At 39.7% G+C, this 22,012-nt stretch overlaps 1 protein-coding gene across 1 annotated transcript; it reads right to left on the bottom strand.

The window, feature by feature from the left end:
* Positions 1-17,524: 17,524 nt before the first annotated feature.
* Positions 17,525-19,972, bottom strand: LOC124788111 (A-kinase anchor protein 200-like; the record flags this gene model as incomplete). The annotated part of the gene is given in 1 exon segment (XM_047255233.1): positions 17,525-19,972. A coding segment is annotated over 1 exon segment (798 nt), but the record flags the coding sequence as incomplete, so codon positions are not given.
* Positions 19,973-22,012: the final 2,040 nt, after the last annotated feature.

Here is a 22,012-nt window from a genome sequence, read left to right as displayed (position 1 = left end):
CCTTGAACACTGAGCAATGCTCCCCTCTTGGAAGCAGCAAAATGCATCTTCATATTTGTTGCCTCCTCTTTACTCAAAAAATTATCTTTGCAGAGACTCCAGCCACAACTGTTTAGAAATTAACTAAGCTTTAAGAACTTCCTTGGACAATAAAATAAAATAATAATAATAATGTGCACTGCTGAATAGTAACATCTACTTAACAGAACACTTAGTACATTTTCTTGACAAATCAGCACTTCAAAATACCTATTTTTCTGTTACTCACTTTATGCAATGGGTGAAACATAAAATATTAACAAAATATTCAGGATAACTGTGTATATGTACTGACCAGATATGTACCATTAAAATGTACACTAACAAATTGAAAATAACTGCTCAACAATATGTTCTTTTGACCTGATCTCCATGAAGAATGGTAATTCTCCCTGCCTTAGAATCCATAAGTGTCTGTCCCTGAGGCAATGCCCATCTTTCAGACTCTACAGTTCATCAGACCACTTGGACAAAACAGGTTGCTGATCATATCTGACTCATTAATTGTATCATCTGCACTTGGCAACCCAGCAATATGGAAGGACAATAATGTCTGTCTTGTGAACATAACATGAATGATATATCTAAAAACAAAGATGATGTGACTTACCAAACGAAAGCGCTGGCACGTCGATAGACACACAAACAAACACAAACATACATACAAAATTCAAGCTTTCGCAACAAACTGTTGCCTCATCAGGAAAGAGGGAAGGAGAGGGAAAGACGAAAGGATGTGGGTTTTAAGGGAGAGGGCAAGGAGTCATTCCAATCCCGGGAGCGGAAAGACTTACCTTAGGGGGAAAAAAGGACAGGTATACACTCGCACACACACACATATACAGACACAAGCAGACATATTTAAAGACAACGAGTTTGGGCAGAGATGTCAGTCGAGGCGGAAGTGCAGAGGCAAAGATGTTGTTGAATGACAGGTGAGGTATGAGTGGCGGCAACTTGAAATTAGTGGAGATTAAGGCCTGGTGGATAACGGGAAGAGAGGATATATTGAAGAGCAAGTTCCCATCTCCGGAGTTCGGATAGGTTGGTGTTAGTGGGAAGTATCCAGATAACCCGGATGGTGTAACACTGTGCCAAGATGTGCTGGCCGTGCACCAAGGCATGTTTAGCCACAGGGTGATCCTCATTACCAACAAACACTGTCTGCCTGTGTCCATTCATGCGAATGGACAGTTTGTTGCTGGTCATTCCCACATAGAATGCGTCACAGTGTAGGCAGGTCAGTTGGTAAATCACGTGGGTGCTTTCACACGTGGCTCTGCCTTTGATCGTGTACACCTTCCGGGTTACAGGATTGGAGTAGGTGGTGGTGGGAGGGTGCATGGGACAGGTTTTACACCGGGGGCGGTTACAAGGGTAGGAGCCAGAGGGTAGGGAAGGTGGTTTGGGGATTTCATAGGGATGAACTAAGAGGTTACGAAGGTTAGGTGGATGGCGGAAAGACACTCTTGGTGGAGTGGGGAGGATTTCATGAAGGATGGATCTCATTTCAGGGCAGGATTTGAGGAAGTCGTATCCCTGCTGGAGAGCCACATTCAGAGTCTGATCCAGTCCTGGAAAGTATCCTGTCACAAGTGGGGCACTTTTGTGTTTCTTCTGTGGGAGGTTCTGGGTTTGAGAGCATGAGGAAGTGGCTCTCGTTATTTGCTTCTGCACCAGGTCAGAAGGGTAGTTGCGGGATGCGAAAGCTGTTGTCAGGTTGTTGGTGTAATGGTTCAGGGATTCCAGACTGGAGCACATTCGTTTGCCACGAAGACCTAGGCTGTAGGGAAGGTACCGTTTGATGTGGAATGGGTGGCAGCTGTCATAATGGAGGTACTGTTGCTTGTTGGTGGGTTTGATGTGGACGGACGTGTGAAGCTGGCCATTGGACAGGTGGAGGTCAACATCAAGGAAAGTGGTATGGGATTTGGAGTAGGATCAGGTGAATCTGATGGAATCAAAGGAGTTGAGGTTGGAGAGGTAATTCTGGAGTTCTTCTTCACTGTGAGTCCAGATCATGAAGATGTCATCAATAAATCTGTACCAAACTTTGGGTTGGCAGGCTTGGGTAACCAAGAAGGCTTCCTCTAAGCGACCCATGAATAGGTTGGCGAACGAGGGGGTCATCCTGGTACCCATGGCTGTTCCCTTTAATTGTTGGTATGTCTGGCCTTCAAAAGTGAAGAAGTTGTTGGATGAAGCTGGCTAAGGTAATGAGGAAAGAGGTTTTAGGTAGGGTGGTAGGTGATCGGCGTGAAGGGAAGTGTTCCATCGCAGCGAGGCCCTGGACTTGCGGGCTATTTGTGTATAAGGAAGTGGCATCAATGGTTACAAGGATGGTTTCCGGAGGTAACGGATTGGGTAAGGATTCCAGGCATTCGAGAAAGTGGTTGGTGTCTTTGATGAAAGATGGGAGACTGCATGTAATGGGCTGAAGGTGTTGATCTACGTAGGCAGAGATACGTTCTGTGGGGGCTTGGTAACCAGCTACAATGGGGCGGCCGGGATGATTGGGTTTGTGAATTTTAGGAAGAAGGTAGGGGTGCGGGGTGTCGGTGGGGTCAGGAGGTTAACCTAACCTATTCATGGATCGCTTAGAGGAAGCCTTCTTGGTTACCCAAGCCTGCCAACCCAAAGCTTGGTACAGATTTATTGATGACATCTTCATGATCTGGACTCACACTGAAGAAGAACTCCAGAATTTCCTCTCCAACCTCAACTCCTTTGGTTCCATCAGATTCACCTGGTCCTACTCCAAATCCCATGCCACTTTCCTTGATGTTGACCTCCACCTGTCCAATGGCCAGCTTCACACGTCCGTCCACATCAAACCCACCGACAAGCAACAGTACCTCCATTATGACAGCTGCCACCCATTCCACATCAAACGGTACCTTCCCTACAGCCTAGGTCTTCGTGGCAAACGAATGTGCTCCAGTCCGGAATCCCTGAACCATTACACCAACAACCTGACAACAGCTTTCGCATCCCGCAACTACCCTTCTGTCCTGGTGCAGAAGCAAATAACGAGAGCCACTTCCTCATGCTCTCAAACCCAGAACCTCCCACAGAAGAAACACAAAAGTGCCCCACTTGTGACAGGATACTTTCCGGGACTGGATCAGACTCTGAATGTGGCTCTCCAGCAGGGATACGACTTCCTCAAATCTTGCTCTGAAATGAGATCCATCCTTCATGAAATCCTCCCCACTCCACCAAGAGTGTCTTTCCGCCATCCACCTAACCTTCGTAACCTCTTAGTTCATCCCTATGAAATCCCCAAACCACCTTCCCTACCCTCTGGCTCCTACCCTTGTAACCGCCCCCGGTGTAAAACCTGTCCCATGCACCCTCCCACCACCACCTACTCCAATCCTGTAACCCGGAAGGTGTACACGATCAAAGGCAGAGCCACATGTGAAAGCATCCACGCGATTTACCAACTGACCTGCCTACACTGTGACGCATTCTATGTGGGAATGACCAGCAACAAACTGTCCATTCGCATGAATGGGCACAGGCAGACAGTGTTTGTTGGTAATGAGGATCACCCCGTGGCTAAACATGCCTTGGTGCACGGCCAGCACATCTTGGCACAGTGTTACACCGTCCGGGTTATCTGGATACTTCCCACTAACACCAACCTATCCGAACTCCGGAGATGGGAACTTGCTCTTCAATATATCCTCTCTTCCCGTTATCCACCAGGCCTTAATCTCCGCTAATTTCAAGTTGCCGCCACTCATACCTCACCTGTCATTCAACAACATCTTTGCCTCTGCACTTCCGCCTCGACTGACATCTCTGCCCAAACTCGTTGTCTTTAAATATGTCTGCTTGTGTTTGTATATGTGTGGATGGATATGTGTGTGTGTGTGCGAGTGTATACCCGTCCTTTTTTCCCCCTAAGGTAAGTCTTTCCGCTCCCGGGATTGGAATGACTCCTTACCCTCTCCCTTAAAACCCACATCCTTTCGTCTTTCCCTCTCCTTCCCTCTTTCCTGATGAGGCAACAGTTTGTTGCGAAACTTGAATTTTGTGTGTATGTTTGTGTTTGTTTGTGTGTCTATCGACGTGCCAGCACTTTTGTTTGGTAAGTCACATCATCTTTGTTTTTAGATATATTTTTCCCACGTGGAATGTTTCCCTCTATTAATTCATAACATGAATGATATTCACATTTCAGCTGTATGGACTCCATTGTAGCAAAGCCTCCAACAAAATGAGTATGTAGACCTCCTCAAAAAGGAACCAACACTCAGTGGACACTTAGCTCAATTTCAGTGCATCTATATCAACATTCTACAAGGCACCTGACAGTGTGTGACATAAGGAACTTCTGGTACCACAAACTGATTCCCCCTTACTTGCTCCATTCAAGAATGATACTTGGGAAGAATGATTGTCAATAATCCTCTGTATTAGCTCTAAATCTTGTAAGTAGTCTTACTTGGGATAGTCTGTCTATCTTCAAGAGACTTCCAGTTCAGTTCCTTCAGTATCTCTATGACAATCTCCCACAGATTAAACAAACCTGTAACCATTCATGCTGTCCTCCTCTGTATACAGTCAATATCCCCTGTTAGTCCCACCTGGTACAGGTCCACAAACTTGAGCAGTTTTCAGAATGGGTTGCATGAGTGATTTGCAAGCAATCTCCTTTGTAGACTGATTGCATTTTCTTGATATTCTACCAATAAACTGAAATCTACCACATGCTTTACCCACTACTGAGACTATGTGATCTTTCTATTTGATATCTGTATGAAGTGTGGTACTCATATATTTGTGGGAGTTGCCCGATTCCAACTGCGACTAACTGATATTACAGTCATATGATACTATTTTTTTTTTTTTTTTACAGTGTATGTTTTCACATTTCTGAACATTCAAAGCAAGTTGCCAGTCTTTGTACGACTTTGAAATATTATCAGGATCTGACTGAATATTTAAGCAGCTTCTTTCAGACAGTACTTCACTATAGATAAATGTGTCATCTGCAAAAATTTTGAGGTTGCTGTTAATCGAGATAAGGGTGGTATTGTGGGCCCCTCCAGTTAATTTGCCTCCCCCCCCCCCCCCCCGCCCCCTAAATATCTAATAAACAATGTGGTATGTTCTGTTGGTGAATGCATAAGTTACTAGCACTAGTTCATAGTTTTGCCTGTAGAGTGCCCTAACGCAGTAGATAGTTTTGCCAGCAAACAATGAGGTTATCGTCTTTTCACCACTAACAAAAACTTTGTGAGGTAGGCATTTGTAGCAATATTACTATAGTTATACCTATGAAAGTACTCATTATGATATTTTCCTTCTGTTGCACATGTGTCAAATATTATGTTCCAGTATTAATATTGTAATTTATGCTTAAACTTAGATGATGAGTTACTCTACACAAACATTGCGGTGTTGGTATTATGAGCCCCTTCTGTACTGGCAATAAGAGCCCTCAAAACAGAAGGGGCCCCAACTATAATTGTAGAGCTTCTGTTCAATTTGTGTTGCCGATTCCCCGTAAAGAGTTAATGTGTGGGAGAAAACAAAAATTAGAAACATGCGATAAACAAGACATAGTAACAGCTTTACAGGCACCATCACAGAAAACACTGGGCCTAAAAAAGGGAGCAAAGTCGTTTTCTGTGCCTAGAGTAACCCTACAAAGGCTCTTTCATCTTGACTTGCTTCAGAGCAGCAGTTAGTTGAAAAATTGAAAGGAAGCCAATTTTGTCTGCTGATGTGGAAGATGAACTTGTTAAATATTTAATTATAATAGAATCTAAATTCTATGACTTCACAAGAGATGAGGTGCAGCATTTAGCTTTCCAGTTATGTGAGAAGAATGGAATCTCACATCCATTTAGTAGTGAAGTTGCAGGACTGGTCTGGTATAACAATTTTATGAATTACCATAAAGATATTCTGTCTACCTTAAAACCTCCAGCAACTTCACTTTCTCGTGCTAATGGTTCCACTAAGGAAGTAATAAACACATTTTTTAACATTCTGGAGGCTGACCTTGATAAACACAAGTATCCACCTGATTGTATGTGGATGAAACAGGCAATCCATCGTGCACAGCAAGGTTCCTCAAGTGATTGGCCTTAGAGGCAGATGGCAGGTTGGTGCTTTAAGTGCTGCTGAAAGAGGAAGTCTCACTACTGTTGTGTGTTTTATGAGTGCTGAGGAACATTTATCCCACCACTGGTGATTTTCCTGAGGAAAAACATGGTTGAGATTTTAATTAAAGGGGCTCCACCTGGTGCCATTGGAAGATGCTGTCCGTTTGAATGAATTCAAGGAACTCTATTTACAGACTCAATCAAAATACTTTATTAAGAAGTCCAAGCCCACAGCAGAAGGTCCTGTCCTCCTCATTCTTGATGGCCATAAAACACACACACACACAGACACACACACACACAAAATATTGAGGTTGTTGATCTCGCATGGGATAATCACATTACCATCATAAGCCTTCCCCTCATACAACCAATAAAATGCAATTCTTAGACAAGATATTTATGGGCTCATTGAAACACCACTACAGTGAAAATATTCGACAATGTATGCGCCACAATGAGAAGCCACTTGGGTGACATGACATTTCAGAACTTTTTGCAAGGCTTACCTAATGTGTCAGATTGGAACAATTGCTGCCAGTGGCTTCAGAGTGACGAGAATTTAACCCTTCAACTGACTGGTTTTTGGTGAAGTCAGTTTTGTTTCCTCTGGGAGCAACATGGCACACAGATCTACAAAGTTTCCAACACAACAGGGGAATGCTTTCTTCGAATGACAGAATTACTGTCGATTCTTCTGATGATATGAAATCCACAAATTCCACTGTCAGCACCTGATATAATTCCAACCAGAATATTTTGTTGTGTTCTAGGGATATAGAAGAAATTGGTCCCTCTGGACACTCTACATCAATGAAACGTAAAGTATCTGTTCACCAGCCGACATTCAGTCCATTCCAATGCCCAAACAAAAAATGACAAGCAAAGGCCCTAAGTCTGTAAAAGCTGCCTTAATAACATCATCTCTACATAAACCACTGTTAGTTACTGTAGAACAGAAGAGAGCGGAGAAAGAATGCGAGAAGAAATTCAAAGAAGAAACACAGAAGCGGAAACAAAATGACGTGAAAGAATGTAGGAAGGAGAGTGTAAGAGAAAGGATGTCTCCCATAAAAAAAAAAAGGAAGAAGAAGAAGGAGAGATTGTCACAGAGTCCTGAAAGAGAAAATTACTGCTGTCCCCCCAAAGATTCTAATGATGAGTCATGTCATTCAGACAGATAGATAGGGGCGAGTCCAGTCCTGAAGCTGCATTTGGTGTCTGTGATGACACTGCTTGCCTCTTTTGTGATGCGATATATACAGAGTACTCTGGTGGCAAACTGTGGGTGCAGCATATGCTCTGTGAAATGTGGGCCCACAATGAGTGCACAACCAGTGCACTGGTTGTTAGACTGACACTCGTGTGTGTGATTTCTGTAAGTAGATAAAGTGTTTTTCTAAACACTGAAGCTGTATAATCTCGAGAAACAGGATTTTTTAGATAAAATTAAATATGGCGATGATCTCTGAGTATAGGATCGAACCCGAATTTCCCGCTTATGGTGAGCGCCTTACCATTTCTTCTTCTTCTTTTTTTTCTTTTTCATGTTGTTCATTGTACTTGGTCATAGCGGACGTCACATAATATCCACTGAAGTTCATTGTTGATCCTTTCACTCAGTTTTTTTTTACTAGAGAGACCAACTAGGTCTCTGACCGAACACACTAAGTTACCATGCTGGCAACCATTTGGCTATCCGGGCACGACTCACGGCCACACTCAAACTTCCATATGTCGTCAACCATATGTCTACAATCTGTACTCACACACCCATTATGTGAATTCCCATACAGATTAGACGTGCTTGAAAGTTGCATGCCCGGTATCAACAGATAAATACGACATTGCAGCACCAGCGTTATTCTGATGACGGTGACTCCGGTGACCACAGCCATTACTAAACACATCAGATGAATTTGCAGTTGCGAATAATGACTACCATCAACTGTAGAATGGAATGACGACAATGAAAATTTGTGCCAGACCAGGACTTGAACCCAGATTTCCCGCTTATCGCAAGCGGTCGCCTAACCATTTGGCTATTTGTGCACGACTCACAGCCAGATCCAAACTTCCATATGTCGTCAACCATACATCTACGATCCGTATTCGCACGTCCATTGTGTGTATTCCTCTACAGATCAGACGTTGTGCCGCATGCCCAGTATCGTCAGATAAATGCAATATTCACAATTGCGAATTCATCTGATGTGTTTAGTAATAGCTGTGGACACAACAGTGCATCGTCATCAGAATAACGCCAGCACTGCAATATCATATTTATCTGCCGATACCAAGCATGCATCTTTCAAGCACAATGTCTGATCTGTACGGGAATACACATAATGGATGTGCAAGTACAGATCTTAGACGTATGGTGATGACATATCGGAGTTTGGGTCTGGCCATGAGTCATGCACGGATAGCCAAATGGTAAATGGGAAATCCGGGTTTGAGTCCCAGTCCGACACAAATTTTCATTGTCTTCATTCCATTCTACAGCTGATGGTAGTAATTATTTGCAGTTGCGAATTCATCTTATGTGTTTAGTAATGGCTGTGATCGCCACAGCGGATCGTCATTTGAATAATGCCGGCACTGCAATATCGCCTTCATCTATTGTCTGCAAGGTCAGTAACATAAAACATGAATAGCAAGTGTCTCCATACACTTCCTGATGCACACTTGAAGTTACTTCTACTTTTGATGATGAATCTCCATCCAAGATATGCTATGTCCCTACCAAAAATTCCTCAAACCAGTTACAAATTTTGATTGTTACCCCATGTGATCATACTTTTGACAATAAGTGTAGATGAGGTACTAAGTCAAACACTTTTCAAAAATCAATAAATACTGCATCAATCTAACTGCCTTGATCCAAAGCTTTCAGTAAGTCATGTGAGAAAAGTGTGAGTACGGATTTGCATTATCAGTGTTTTTGGAACCCATGCTGGTTGGTGTGGAGGAGGTCATTCTGTTTGAGATACTTCATTATATTATCTGCAAGAAAGTCTTGAATCCAATCACAGATCTGGTCCAATGCTCAGTAAACTGCTTTTTTTCCATTAAAATGCAATGCGATTTTGGCAGATAGTTCATCAATTCCAAGGAGATGTGTGCACCACATGTATCCCACTACGCTAGTATCCACTTCCTGTATGCAGTGCACACCTGACTTATTAAAGGTGCCCTCAATTCTCCATGTGACAGAGGAGATCAAGACCATAACAGTGAGGCTGTTGGTACCATTGTTGCAACCAACTTGCTCTACCCCCCCCCCCCCCTTTCCCGACAAGATCATAGTTTGCTTTCAGCAAGATACCTGACATGTGCGAAGCATCACATCTAGCAGGTAACTTCTGCAGCAGACTAAGCCTCTACCTCCCACCCGTCATCCACCCTTCCTTCCATCTCCCCATCTTCCTCCTCTCACTAACTCTACCTCACACAACCCCTAATAACCTTAGTTGGACTTCAGTCTCTGGACAATGTAGCTGTAGTGCGCTCTCTCAAGAAGCTATGCTGACTGAATAACATTTATTTAACTGAAGCTGACTAACTATCTTCAATAGTTTCATGTTCTCATTCTAAATTGTATCAAGACTACTTCATGTGTACACAGGGTATGGCAGTAAAAGATGACAACATTTATTTTCGCAATACTATCATTTTATTTAAGAAGTCTTTGGCACAGATAAAGTATGTGTACATCTAAAAGAAAACAACATCAAAAATACACAATTTTTCTAAGTCAAACTTCTAACATCCAGCAGCTAAGTTACTCACTCAAGAGATACCTTCCCGAAGTCAAGGAACATGTCATCAACCTGAGCAGCAGTGCCTATAGCACTGTGGACCTCATGGATGAAAAGAGCAAGTTAAATTTTACAAGATCTCTATGTGTGAAGACAACACAGATTTTTACAGATGAGATCTGCTTTCTCCAAAAACGTCATATTACATTAGCATGAAAAATGTTCCCTAATTCTGCAACAGACAGACATCAGTGATATAGCCCTACAGTTATGTGCATCTACCCTACAACCCAACTTGAAAATGGAAATAACATGTGCTTTTTCAGTTGCTAGGTACCCTTTGTTGCTCTACTGGCCTACGATAAACCTGTGGTAGAAGTGGAGAAAGTTCCTTTGTGTAACATCTGTAAGATCTTACTGGTATCTTGTCTGGTCCAGATGCCTTTCCACTGCTAAGTGATAGTAGTTGTTTTTCTATTTCATGATCATTTATCTCAATATCTGCCATTGTGGTGTGCATGGGATGATTGAATGCGGGTATCATATTAAGGACTTTTGTGATGAAACAATTTTGGAAGACCAAATTCAGTATTACAGCTTTCTCTCTGTCATCTTCAGTTTCAATGCCAGTATGGTCATTAAGTGACTGAATACATAATTTCAAACTGCTTACTGAATTCAACTGAAGAGGGTCTTTCCTGTTCCTTCCTCAGAACATACATCCACATCATCATCATCTTCAACACTGAATAATGACTGTTGAGTACTAAGAAACTTGTATCCAGTCACTGTTGCTAAGCAAAAACATTTTACTATCTTTTTAACAGTCCTTATAGTATCTCCAGTCATAGATGCTACCATAGCCTATGTTCACTGATATCCTTCTCGACGTTAACTGATTCAACAAGTACAGGTTTTGCTGTTACTAGAAGGTCTGAGTCATTGTTCTCACAAGTTATCTGTCAACTCATACTAATTTTCGGACAAGACATTCAGAATAATGTCACATGACTCTTGCAAGATAAAGTCTCCCTCCATTACAATAGCATGACCAATAAACTTATTCATGAAATTCTGCAAATACTCTCTGAAGCGCTGTGTCACTACAGCGGTCTGTAAAATGCTTAGTTTCACAGAGATTATTTCACACTCAGAACCTCTATTAGACTCACTAGAACTTATTGAATTCTTTACTGCAATAAATAGGCCACCACAACTGATGTCTAAACTATCCTTACAATAAATATTCCAATCTGAATTTAGGATTTCGTTGCTGTTTCCAGTTTCACTGTACATTTTGTTCCTAGTACTACCTGGACATTATTACCTAGTAAGTGATATTAATTCTTTAATTTACCATGGATCCTTCTGCAGTTTACTGATATCTTCTCTATTTCCAGTCTGCAGGGAAAAACATTCTTTGAGAATAATCTGCCTCATTTATCTTCGATTTTGGCAGATAGTTCATCAATTCCAAGGAGATGTGTGCACCACATGTATCCCACTACGCTAGTATCCACTTCCTGTATGCAGTGCACACCTGACTTATTAAAGGTGCCCTCAATTCTCCATGTGACAGAGGAGATCAAGACCATAACAGTGAGGCTGTTGGTACCATTGTTGCAACCAACTTGCTCTACCCCCCCCCCCCCCCCTTTCCCGACAAGATCATAGTTTGCTTTCAGCAAGATACCTGACATGTGCAAAGCATCACATCTAGCAGGTAACTTCTGCAGCAGACTAAGCCTCTACCTCCCACCCGTCATCCACCCTTCCTTCCATCTCCCCATCTTCCTCCTCTCACTAACTCTACCTCACACAACCCCTAATAACCTTAGTTGGACTTCAGTCTCTGGACAATGTAGCTGTAGTGTGCTCTCTCAAGAAGCTATGCTGACTGAATAACATTTATTTAACTGAAGCTGACTAACTATCTTCAATAGTTTCATGTTCTCATTCTAAATTGTATCAAGACTACTTCATGTGTACACAGGGTATGGCAGTAAAAGATGACAACATTTATTTTCGCAATACTATCATTTTATTTAAGACGTCTTTGGCACAGATAAAGTATGTGTACATCTAAAAGAAAACAACATCAAAAATACACAATTTTTCTAAGTCAAACTTCTAACATCCAGCAGCTAAGTTACTCACTCAAGAGATCATGAACCAAGAGAAATGGGAAAATACGCACATAACATTACAATTACACAATATATTTAATGATACATAGTAGGCAATTTTACATTTTAAAAAAGCAGTCTCTCATTTTTCTCACAGTTTAAATCATCGTCACACATATACAATAATCCATTTATACCCTACATAACACTGGAAAAAGTATCTTACAAATCTAAATTAACATCTTTAGAGCTCCTTCAGCATTACAAATCTGTTATTAAAAAAATCTGCATTCTGATTCCAAAAACGAATTTTTTTGGTTGGATTCTCTTTACCCATCATAAAAAATGTTGTTCCTTAAACCTTTGATCTATATACAAAAGAAAAATAGTTATTTCCTCATAGAACGACAAAATATTTCTATTCTCTCAATATAATCTGCATATTTTAAAATTTGCATAATATTACTGCCAGTTTCTTGTGAAATTAATGGCGGCACTGATAACACAGAAAAAAATAATCTAGTCACATTTTTCCCACATTACCATCTTCCCTAAATAACTTATATATTTGAAAAACTAATTTCGTAAGTCAGTCCTCAAAACTCATACAGGAAATACTTTTGTGGCAGTCTTAATAGTCCACTATATATAGCAACAATCAGTCTTAGAACTACTTTGCAGCAAAGAATCTTGTCACGTGATGGAATGTTTGATTGTATTTGTAACAATACTTTAAAACTCTTACCGACAGTTACTGATACTGTCAGTGCTTTAATATAGCACAATCTGTGCTAAGGTACATGATATCATTCTTCCTTTTAACACCTTGTTCACATTATTTCATACTTCTCACTAAAATCTAAACATGTGTCAACATTATCAGACACAAGAAAAATTGTGCAAAGGTTTGCAATCACAGTTAGTTTCCATTTCTGAACAACTGTAAATGAAATTGCAAACAAAAGAAACAGTTTGTACAAATGAGTAGAAACAAAGTCAAGAAAATTACTTTTTGAGTCACTAAAAGGTAGTTTACACTTAAAAACATAAAGTAAACTTTTAAATTCTGCAACTATCCCTTTCTTTCAATCTTTCAACAAGATAATATGTAAAAAGGGAAAAAATGGATACAATGTATAAGATGGTTAAGCTGGTAAATAGCTGCAACTATAATTAAAACAAAACAAAAAATTAAATGACAAGGAATGGGGAAAACATGGGAAAAATATACATAGAAGAGAGGAAAGTAGTAAGAAAATATGCAGATAAAATCAAGAGACAAATATAGCTGAGAGTGATACCATGAAAAGACATACAGAAACGAGTCAGTTTAAAATTATACAGCTGAAGGTAAACAGACCTAGACAAAAAAAGATGAATTTGTGATGTTAATACTCAGACTGTCCACTGATTATTAAGATTTTCATCATTATAAAGAGCTAAGGGTGACATGGTAGTGAGATCATTTGAATGTTGCTGTGTCTATTAACTCTTAACTATTTAATTATGGCCGAACCACTACAGAATGTAAGCAGATATCCCATGTGAGTGTCTTTGGTGATCTATTTAATGTCAACAACATTGATTCTATTGGTAATGCAAGAGGATATTTTGCAAAAGACAATGTCACACTGCTTTGAAACAATGAGAAGGAAGGGCAGGAGAGTAATGTCGCAGAAAATGATGTGAGAAGTTAACGTTGGAAATATGTTAAACAGTCCATCTTTTGCTGAATCATTCTGCACTGAGACAGAAGAGTCTCCCATTTTATTAGTGTAGTATTAACTCAAGCTATGACAGGGTAAGAACTACAATTCAATCAATACGCCATGTTTTGCCCATGGGATCCGGTACCAAGAATGAAGAACATAATTATGTTTGTGATTTTAAGATACCCCTGACCTTACTGAATGTCAACTTTATCCTTATTTTAGACATAAATTAATACCAGAATGTTCACTTATAATAAATTAGCTAGAGCCATATGTTTCATAGATAACAAAGACACTAATTCAAAGGACCTTTTCAATCTTCCTCTAAGGATAAACATGAACCACCACTCATAATGCTTATGATTAGTACTAGTGATGCTGAAAACAAAAGCAGCATTGAGAGTGATGTGAGGGGCAATGGTATACCCATGAGTCTTAGAAGTTGATGCTCTATAAGCACCAGTCACATTGTCAAGTGTCATCTGCATTATCAATGCCAACTCATATTAATCACGTCAGCTAAATAGCAAAGTACCAATGTGGAATTAATCATTAATGCCACTAGTAGATAATCTATGGGACTAAGTCTATGCTTCACAGACACATTATTTTAGGATTTGATGCAACACTAATTCGTAATACCAGATACCATGCAGGAATTTCTCAGCTTATGGTGAAACATACTGCTGGTAATGGCTCACACTTACTAACAATAACTGTAGATCTTTAACCAAACAGGTTTGCCCCTACCAGCATATGAGCCTGTGTGTCGGGACATTCATGTAACAGGCAAAGTGAATGGTAGAAACCAATACTTAGATTCTCTACTTATAGGTCAGTTTGTTTTAATGTACCACAGGAAGTTTTGTTATAATTTTCACATGTTGGGTAAAGTGTTTTAGATTTGTTTACTTCCATTTAATTACTGTGTGACAGTAGAAGTTAATTTGACGATAATGTCTGCAATTTTATAATATTATTGTTAAAAAATGAAATACTGATTTGTAGATTTGGGTTCATGCAGATTCAGTGAAGTAAATAAAAACACATGTTATCAACATACTGTTACAGAAGGGAATTAACTTCCTTGAGGACTGCTGAAACATAATCAACCAGGACAGGGCTTACAGGCAAGCAGATGACTATAAAGAGAAAGGATTTCTAAATTTCCAAAATAGTTCCTTCCTCACAAGGAACAGGCAGATAAAAAACATGAAAAACTGTATAATGTGATGTGTAGAAAGTTGTTCCAAATACCTCATCAGGAGAGACATGAGGTGCAGCACTTACCTCACTGACTTTAACAAAGTACTATTTATTTATACAAGATGCTAAGGAACAGGGGCATGAATGTTTCTCCCTAAAAATGGAAATCAAGTCAGGTGAAAGAACAATTTGCATTCCTCTGCTAGCGCATCATGCAAATTAGATTAGAAATTTTAACTGTGGGCAAAGTGCGCAACCTAAAACCTGAAAAGAGGGACTTCCACAGATGAAGGAGATCCATTTAGAATTCAGTAAGTTCCTCAGAAATGTTATCATGACCTGTAACAGCCTATAAAGTAATTGCACTGGGTGAGAAGTATGGAAATTATTCATGCATACTATAAGCAAACTGTAGTCAACAAACACCAGTCATCTATCTTTTTTTCTTTATGCATCTTCATATAAATCTTTCACGAACTACCATGTTATTATTGAAGTCTGATAATACTGCAACATGGTTAGAATAAATATCTCTCCCACTGCATTGAGCTATGAAGGCCTATGCTGAAATATGACTCAAATAAACAACCTTGTCACAGCAACAGCTACTAAAAGCTGACTTCTTCCCATACTTCACAGTATGTCTCATAACCATCCGAACTTGTGCAGCAAAGAGCTAAGAGGCTGACTAATACACTGTGTCTGAGCAGTCCATTTATTTCACAGTTTGGGTTAATTATGAGTAGTAAATAACATAATCTATGCAGTTAGCCATTAGCACCATAAAACAACATATAGTTTTGATAATGATGGGGAGCACTGCAGTTAATTTACTGGGCTGTTCAAATGAAGCTGCATTAAAAAGAAGTAGAGAATATATGACAGCAAAGAGACAGCTAAATAGCACAGTTGATAAGGCACCCAAATGTTAAAAATCTATATAATGATGATTATATATACACACCTAAAAATAATCCAGCAATACAAAATATGCAACAAACAGCCTCTGCTGCATAATTCAGAGTGCCTTATGAGGGAGAGAGAGGGGGAGAGGGAGGGAGAGAGAGAGAGAGAGAGAGAGAGAGAGAGAGAGAGAGAGAGAGAGAGAGGGGGGGGGGGAGGGGGGGCAGGGGGGGTGGATTCACTGAACAGATACACTTAGTGAGTGGCCCGAAACCACCACAATGTAATTAGCCATCAACAAGCAAGCTATATATTCTCAGTAACTTCATCTACTGGTACAGCTATCAACAAAACAACATATCATCACAGTATAATTTCCTAAATAATTCTATGCTGACAGTTTGAGAAACTTTTGCATATTGAAGGGGGGGGGGGGGGATCACACACAGTTTGACATGAATAATAATCCCTAGAGTGCAGTACTTAAAATGAGGAAGTAAGGGAGAATTACACTACCTACTGAAAGGGATGAATAGTCTTCTAAGTACAGAATATGTACTGAAATTAAGATGGATGAAAGTACTAAGAAGAAGCACAAATTAGATTCGCAACAAACTTTCAATCAAAATTTTGGATCACAAATAGAAAAAGTAAAAGAATTCTGACATCTTAGGAGCAAGTAATACATGATGGATAAAGCAATGAGGACATAAGAAGCTAACTAGCACAGGCAAAGAGAGCATTCCTTGCCAAAATATGTCTACTGGTACAAAACAATGGCCTTAATTTGAAACAGAAATATTCGAGAAAGTACGTCAGAAACACACCACTGTATGGATGTGAATCATGGAATGTCAGTAAACAGGAAGAGAAGAGAATCTAAGCATCTGAGATGTTGAGGATGGAGTGATCAGAAACGAGGTAGGTTTTCCACGGAATTGAGGGAAAAGCAACATGCAGAAAACACCGACAGAATAGATAGAATGATACAGCACGTATTAAGACACCAGGAAATAATTTCCATGGAACTGGAGGCAGTAGCGGAGGCCAAAAATTGTAGGAAAAGAGAGAGATTGGAATACACACAACAAATAATTGAGAATGTGGCTTGTAAGTGCTATTTTGAGGTGGAGAAACTGACACGGGAGAGGAAATCATGTTGGGCTACATCAAACTAGTCCAAAGATAGATAAAAAAAGAGGAAGAAGCAGTACACAAAGGAAAAAGGAGAGACAAGAATGAAAAATTTGCTAACAAGTATAAAATTATTCTAAAAACAGACATCATTAACACTGTTACTTTCATTAATTCCTCAAATATAAGACTTCATTACTAATGCCAATATTTCATAATTTATCACAATCAAAATGCAATTTAATATGTCATGGCTTATTATTCATGGCTTATTGGACAAGTAGTAAGCTAGGATTTCTTCAAAAAATTGACCACCATGTTTAACAAAAACGCAAACATCCAGAAAGTATAGATCACACATGAAAATGAAAAGGATAGCATTATAAATATTTCTATTTACCAAATTTGGCAAAATTAATTTAAAATCAGAAAAAACAATTAAAAAAATGTAAAAAGAAAACACAAAATGTGAGTGACAATACATCACTAGCAAGAATTTTAAAAACCAAAAGAAAGGAACTTTTATAACAAGAGCAAGAGATGAGCTCTAATGACAGAACTATGGTAAGATAAATAAATTTTATAGAAAAGAGGTAAATAAGAAAAGCTTAGAAGTGTAATACAGAGAGCTGAATGACAACCTTAAATTTTGTGGGTGATTCAGTCTACAGATTTAAGACCTGATCATGAGTCATAAAAACAGTATTTCTGTTAGTACATTCCATACGCCCACCACAGCTGGTGGGTAAGCAGTTATTACTTAAAGGAACACTCCACAAAGTCATTATCACAAAATCAGGTGTGGCACATTTTATTGATACACCTGCATCTCTGAAACATGAGTACAGTACCAAGGAGTTTAAGGTACACACAGAAAGGTCTGTTGTACACTGTTGTCACAGGTCAGCTATGCTGTTGAAAGCACCACTGTTTGGATGACTCAAATTGAAACTGCAGGGTGACTACAGGATAATCATTTCAAGCGAAACTTTTCAGGCATTTCTACAATGAGTTACAACATTTCTGCATCCACACGAAGAGTCAACATTACCTAAAGTTACTCATCAGCTTTCGAATTATTTTTGTGACTTCTGGCCAGTTTTCAATGACAGGTTTCAAGTATTTCATTTTATAGCAGCAATGGAACTGCTTCAAACAGTTAATCACAAACAGAAATATGCGAGCATTACACATAGAAAGAATTTGTCTCAAAAATACATAGCTAAAAACACAGATTGTTACATGTATAAACATCTCTTCCTAAGGAGCTATCAAGTCACCTTTTAATTAATAACCAAAACTTTACGTACTGGAAGTCCTGCCATCTTATAAATGTTGTTTGGTACAGAATTTATGCATCAAAACTCTATGACAACACCAAAAGGACTGCAATTTCAATTCAATTATAAAAATATACATACTTGTCTAGGCTACTGACCTGATATGTTAGTCTATGTTCTTATAAATTTTGATGGACATTTTGTAATGTAACGCAATAATTCAATGAATGCGACATATTACTATGTTTTTAAAAAGAAAAAAAAATTGGTGTATATTACTTACAGAAAATACCAAAAACCAACAACTAATTATACTAAGCCCAGAAACTGTCACAAGGTTGCACATATGTTTTCACAGCTGAAATGTTTTGGTCTTGGCAAATGGTCAAAGGCCAGTTTTAATTGTGCATTACATCACAATACCTAAGTACATAATGGGTTTCAGCCACAGGTGTTTCAATACTCGATGGAGATCCTCTTATACAAAATGAGTAAATTGCAGTAGGCTAGGGTAATTGACTAGATTTTCTTTTATCAACAGAGATACTGAAATAAGTGGCCACATTTACACATTTGGGGGGAGGGGGATACAACTAATTACACCATCATAAATACTTGCTATACAGTAACTGCAACAATAATTGCATACACCATTGCTTAGAATGACAAAAGTCTTTATGGACCTACAGGCCACACACGACAGGTGTGATATGTCATTATTTGGACAATTTTTTGACAGGATAGAGCAGTCTGAAAATCGCATCAACGTATTCTCGGTCATGAAATCACGTGGCCAATTTCATCAACACAGGGAAGTTGCACTGCCACATTTACATACACAAATTTTGCTTTTTCCTCAGAACTCGCGAACACACAAGCAAACATTGTCCTTTATGTGTTGTCTTCTGCCTCATCATCTTTAGCAGACTTCAGATCGCGGGACAGTGGCTTAACACCGGCAGCTGATAGACGGTCATCCGAGTTGACAATTGACGGAGGAAGACTGACATCAGGAGGTGACAGGTGCTGTGGGGCCTTTATCTCAAAAGGAGCACCCGTGGCCTTCTCTGCTTCTACCGCAACATCTGTGTAGCTCCTCATGTGTTGGGGAGCCCCAGTTACACTGCTGATTCCCAACTCTGAGACAGATCTCAGATTAAAATCTCTTGTTACCATATCACTTGACAATACAAGATTACTATAGTTATCTGCTACCTTCCTTACTACTTCCTCTTCCATTTCTGGTGACTTTATACTCAAAATCTTGTTATCTTTTACAACAGATTCTCTGGACGGATCTTTCGGAACAGAGACATCCTCCACCACTGCAGGCTTTGCACTGTTTTCTGTCGCACTAAGTAATGTGGAAGAATTGTCCCTTTTGTTGGGAGCAATGTGAGGCAGATACATTGAAGACCCATTGTTTTCTGGCTGCTTTACACTGGCTTCTGCCAACACTGTGCCGCCTGACTGTTGAAGATGAGAGCTGGCTGCTTTCTCTGCAATGTCGCAGTTCCCTTCTTCAGCGGCCGCCTCTGTCTCCCGTTTCTCCCTAGCGTGTGCCTCTGCTACTTGCTCTTGTGGTGAGCCAGCTTCTTCTTGTGTCTGTTTTCCTGCACTGTCCTTTTTGCCTGATTTAACATTGCCCTTCAAGCGATCCAAAAGTACAGTGCCTGATGAAACTTCTGCAACACAAATTTAATGCCACACAATACAATACATCTGAAAGTTAAGAGTCTCTTTAACAAAAGTGAACTAGTAATACATAATATAAAAAAACAGCTCTATTAATACAAATACAATGAAACAGCAAATTAGTTATTGTCTTACTACTTAGAAAGGAACCAGGGACGAGGGGGTGGGGGGTGGAGCAACGGTAACACATTTAAATAGCATAAATATCATGAAGGTTAAGAGTTGTTCAAATGTTCTGCTTTATATCAAATATGTCAAATTTTCTTTTGAGTGTTAAGTTTTACACGAGTAAAGTGGAAGGCAAGTCATCATTTCTCATACGTCATAAAATTCCAACACAATATTGAGAGAGACTCATAAAAACCACTTCATCTGCATCATACATTTAGGTAACAGAAGTAATTGGATAGTAATATGCACTTTTGACATAGCGGTAGTAACCCATACACAAGGTATAAAAGGGCAGTGCACTGGCAGAGTTAGACGCATGGGGCATTCCATTTCAGAAATCGTTAAGGAATTCGAGGAGATACAAACAAAGTGTCAAGAGTGTGCCGAGAATACCAAATTTCGGGCATTAACTCTCACCACGGACAATGCAGTGACTGGCAGCCTTCACTTAACGACCGAGAATATCAGTGTTACGTACAGTTTTGAGCACTAATAGACAAGCCACATTGCATGAAATAATCACAAAAATCAACGTGGGATGTAAGGCGAACATATCCATTAGGACAGTGCAGTGAAATCTGGCATTAATGGGCTATGGCAGCAGACAACCAACACGTGTGCCTTTGCTAACAGCATGACATCACCTGCAATGCCTCTGCTGGGCTCGTGACCATACCGATTGACCCTAGATTACTGAAAAACTGTGGCCTGGTCAGATGAGTCCTGGAGTCCTGATTTCAGTTGGTAAGAGCTGAGGGAAGGGTTTGAGTGTGGTGCAGAACCCATGAAGCTATAGATCCAAGTTGTCAACAAGGCACTGTGCAATCTGGTGGTGGCTCCACAATGGAGTGGGCTGTGTTTACATGGAACAGACTGGGTCCGCTCGATGTTTGGCTACTTACAAACCATTTGCAGCCATACATCGACATCATGTAATTATGGATGACAATGTGCCATGTCACCAGACCGCAACTATTCATCACTTGTTTGAAGAACATTCTGGACAATTTGAGTTATTGGTAAGGCCACCAAGATTGTGAAACATGAATCCCAGCAAAAATTTATGGTAATTAATTGAGAGGTCAGTTCGTGCACATTACGCTGCAATGGCAACACTTTCACAATTGTGGATGGCTATTGAGGCAACATAGCTCAATATTTCTGCTACATTGAGATGCTGCGCTATGTCAGGCAGAAGCAGATTCAACAAGATATTAGGAGGTATCCCACAACTTTTGTCACCTCTGTGCTTATTGTCTCCTATTTTCAACTGGTCTCATTCACAGGGTGTCAGCTAAGCAAATATAAAACATCAATGATAGTGCTATGTAGATGTACGATGTGCACCCCAAAAATACAATACAATACTGTCTTGCAGGAAGTAAGTATGTTCATCAATTCAGAAAGGACCGAACTAATGCTGGAAACACACACTGCCTCAGTATGTGGAAGCAATTGTGCTTTCACCCACAGTTGCAATCCACATAAAAATGCTCAAAGTGTGGTTTCACTATGCGTCCAGATTTTAAAGATGTTATCAATGGGTGGAGACCAAACCATTAACATTAACAGTGTAGAAACAGTTAAACTAGGTTCAAACATGCATTCCCAATATCTTTAACAATTGCCAGAAATCAAGCTACTCATCCAGAATATGAGTGAGGCTGATGAAGATGTTACAGTAGTATGCCATGAATTTGGGAATGTAGCCTAAGCAAAATGACACATGAGGAATTAGATAAGGCAATATAAATGTGAAACAGATCAATAATAAGGCATCTGGGGATGGCAGCATGTTTCCGAAACATGCAGGTGATGACATAATTAGTAAATACTGACTGACATGGTAGACTCTTTTCATTA

This window comes from Schistocerca piceifrons, chromosome 3 (assembly GCF_021461385.2).
Source record: "Schistocerca piceifrons isolate TAMUIC-IGC-003096 chromosome 3, iqSchPice1.1, whole genome shotgun sequence".
In the NCBI taxonomy this organism is placed as follows: Eukaryota; Metazoa; Arthropoda; class Insecta; order Orthoptera; family Acrididae; genus Schistocerca; species Schistocerca piceifrons.
Note: the sequence above shows the minus strand (reverse complement) of the source record. Positions and strands in the feature narration are given on the sequence as shown.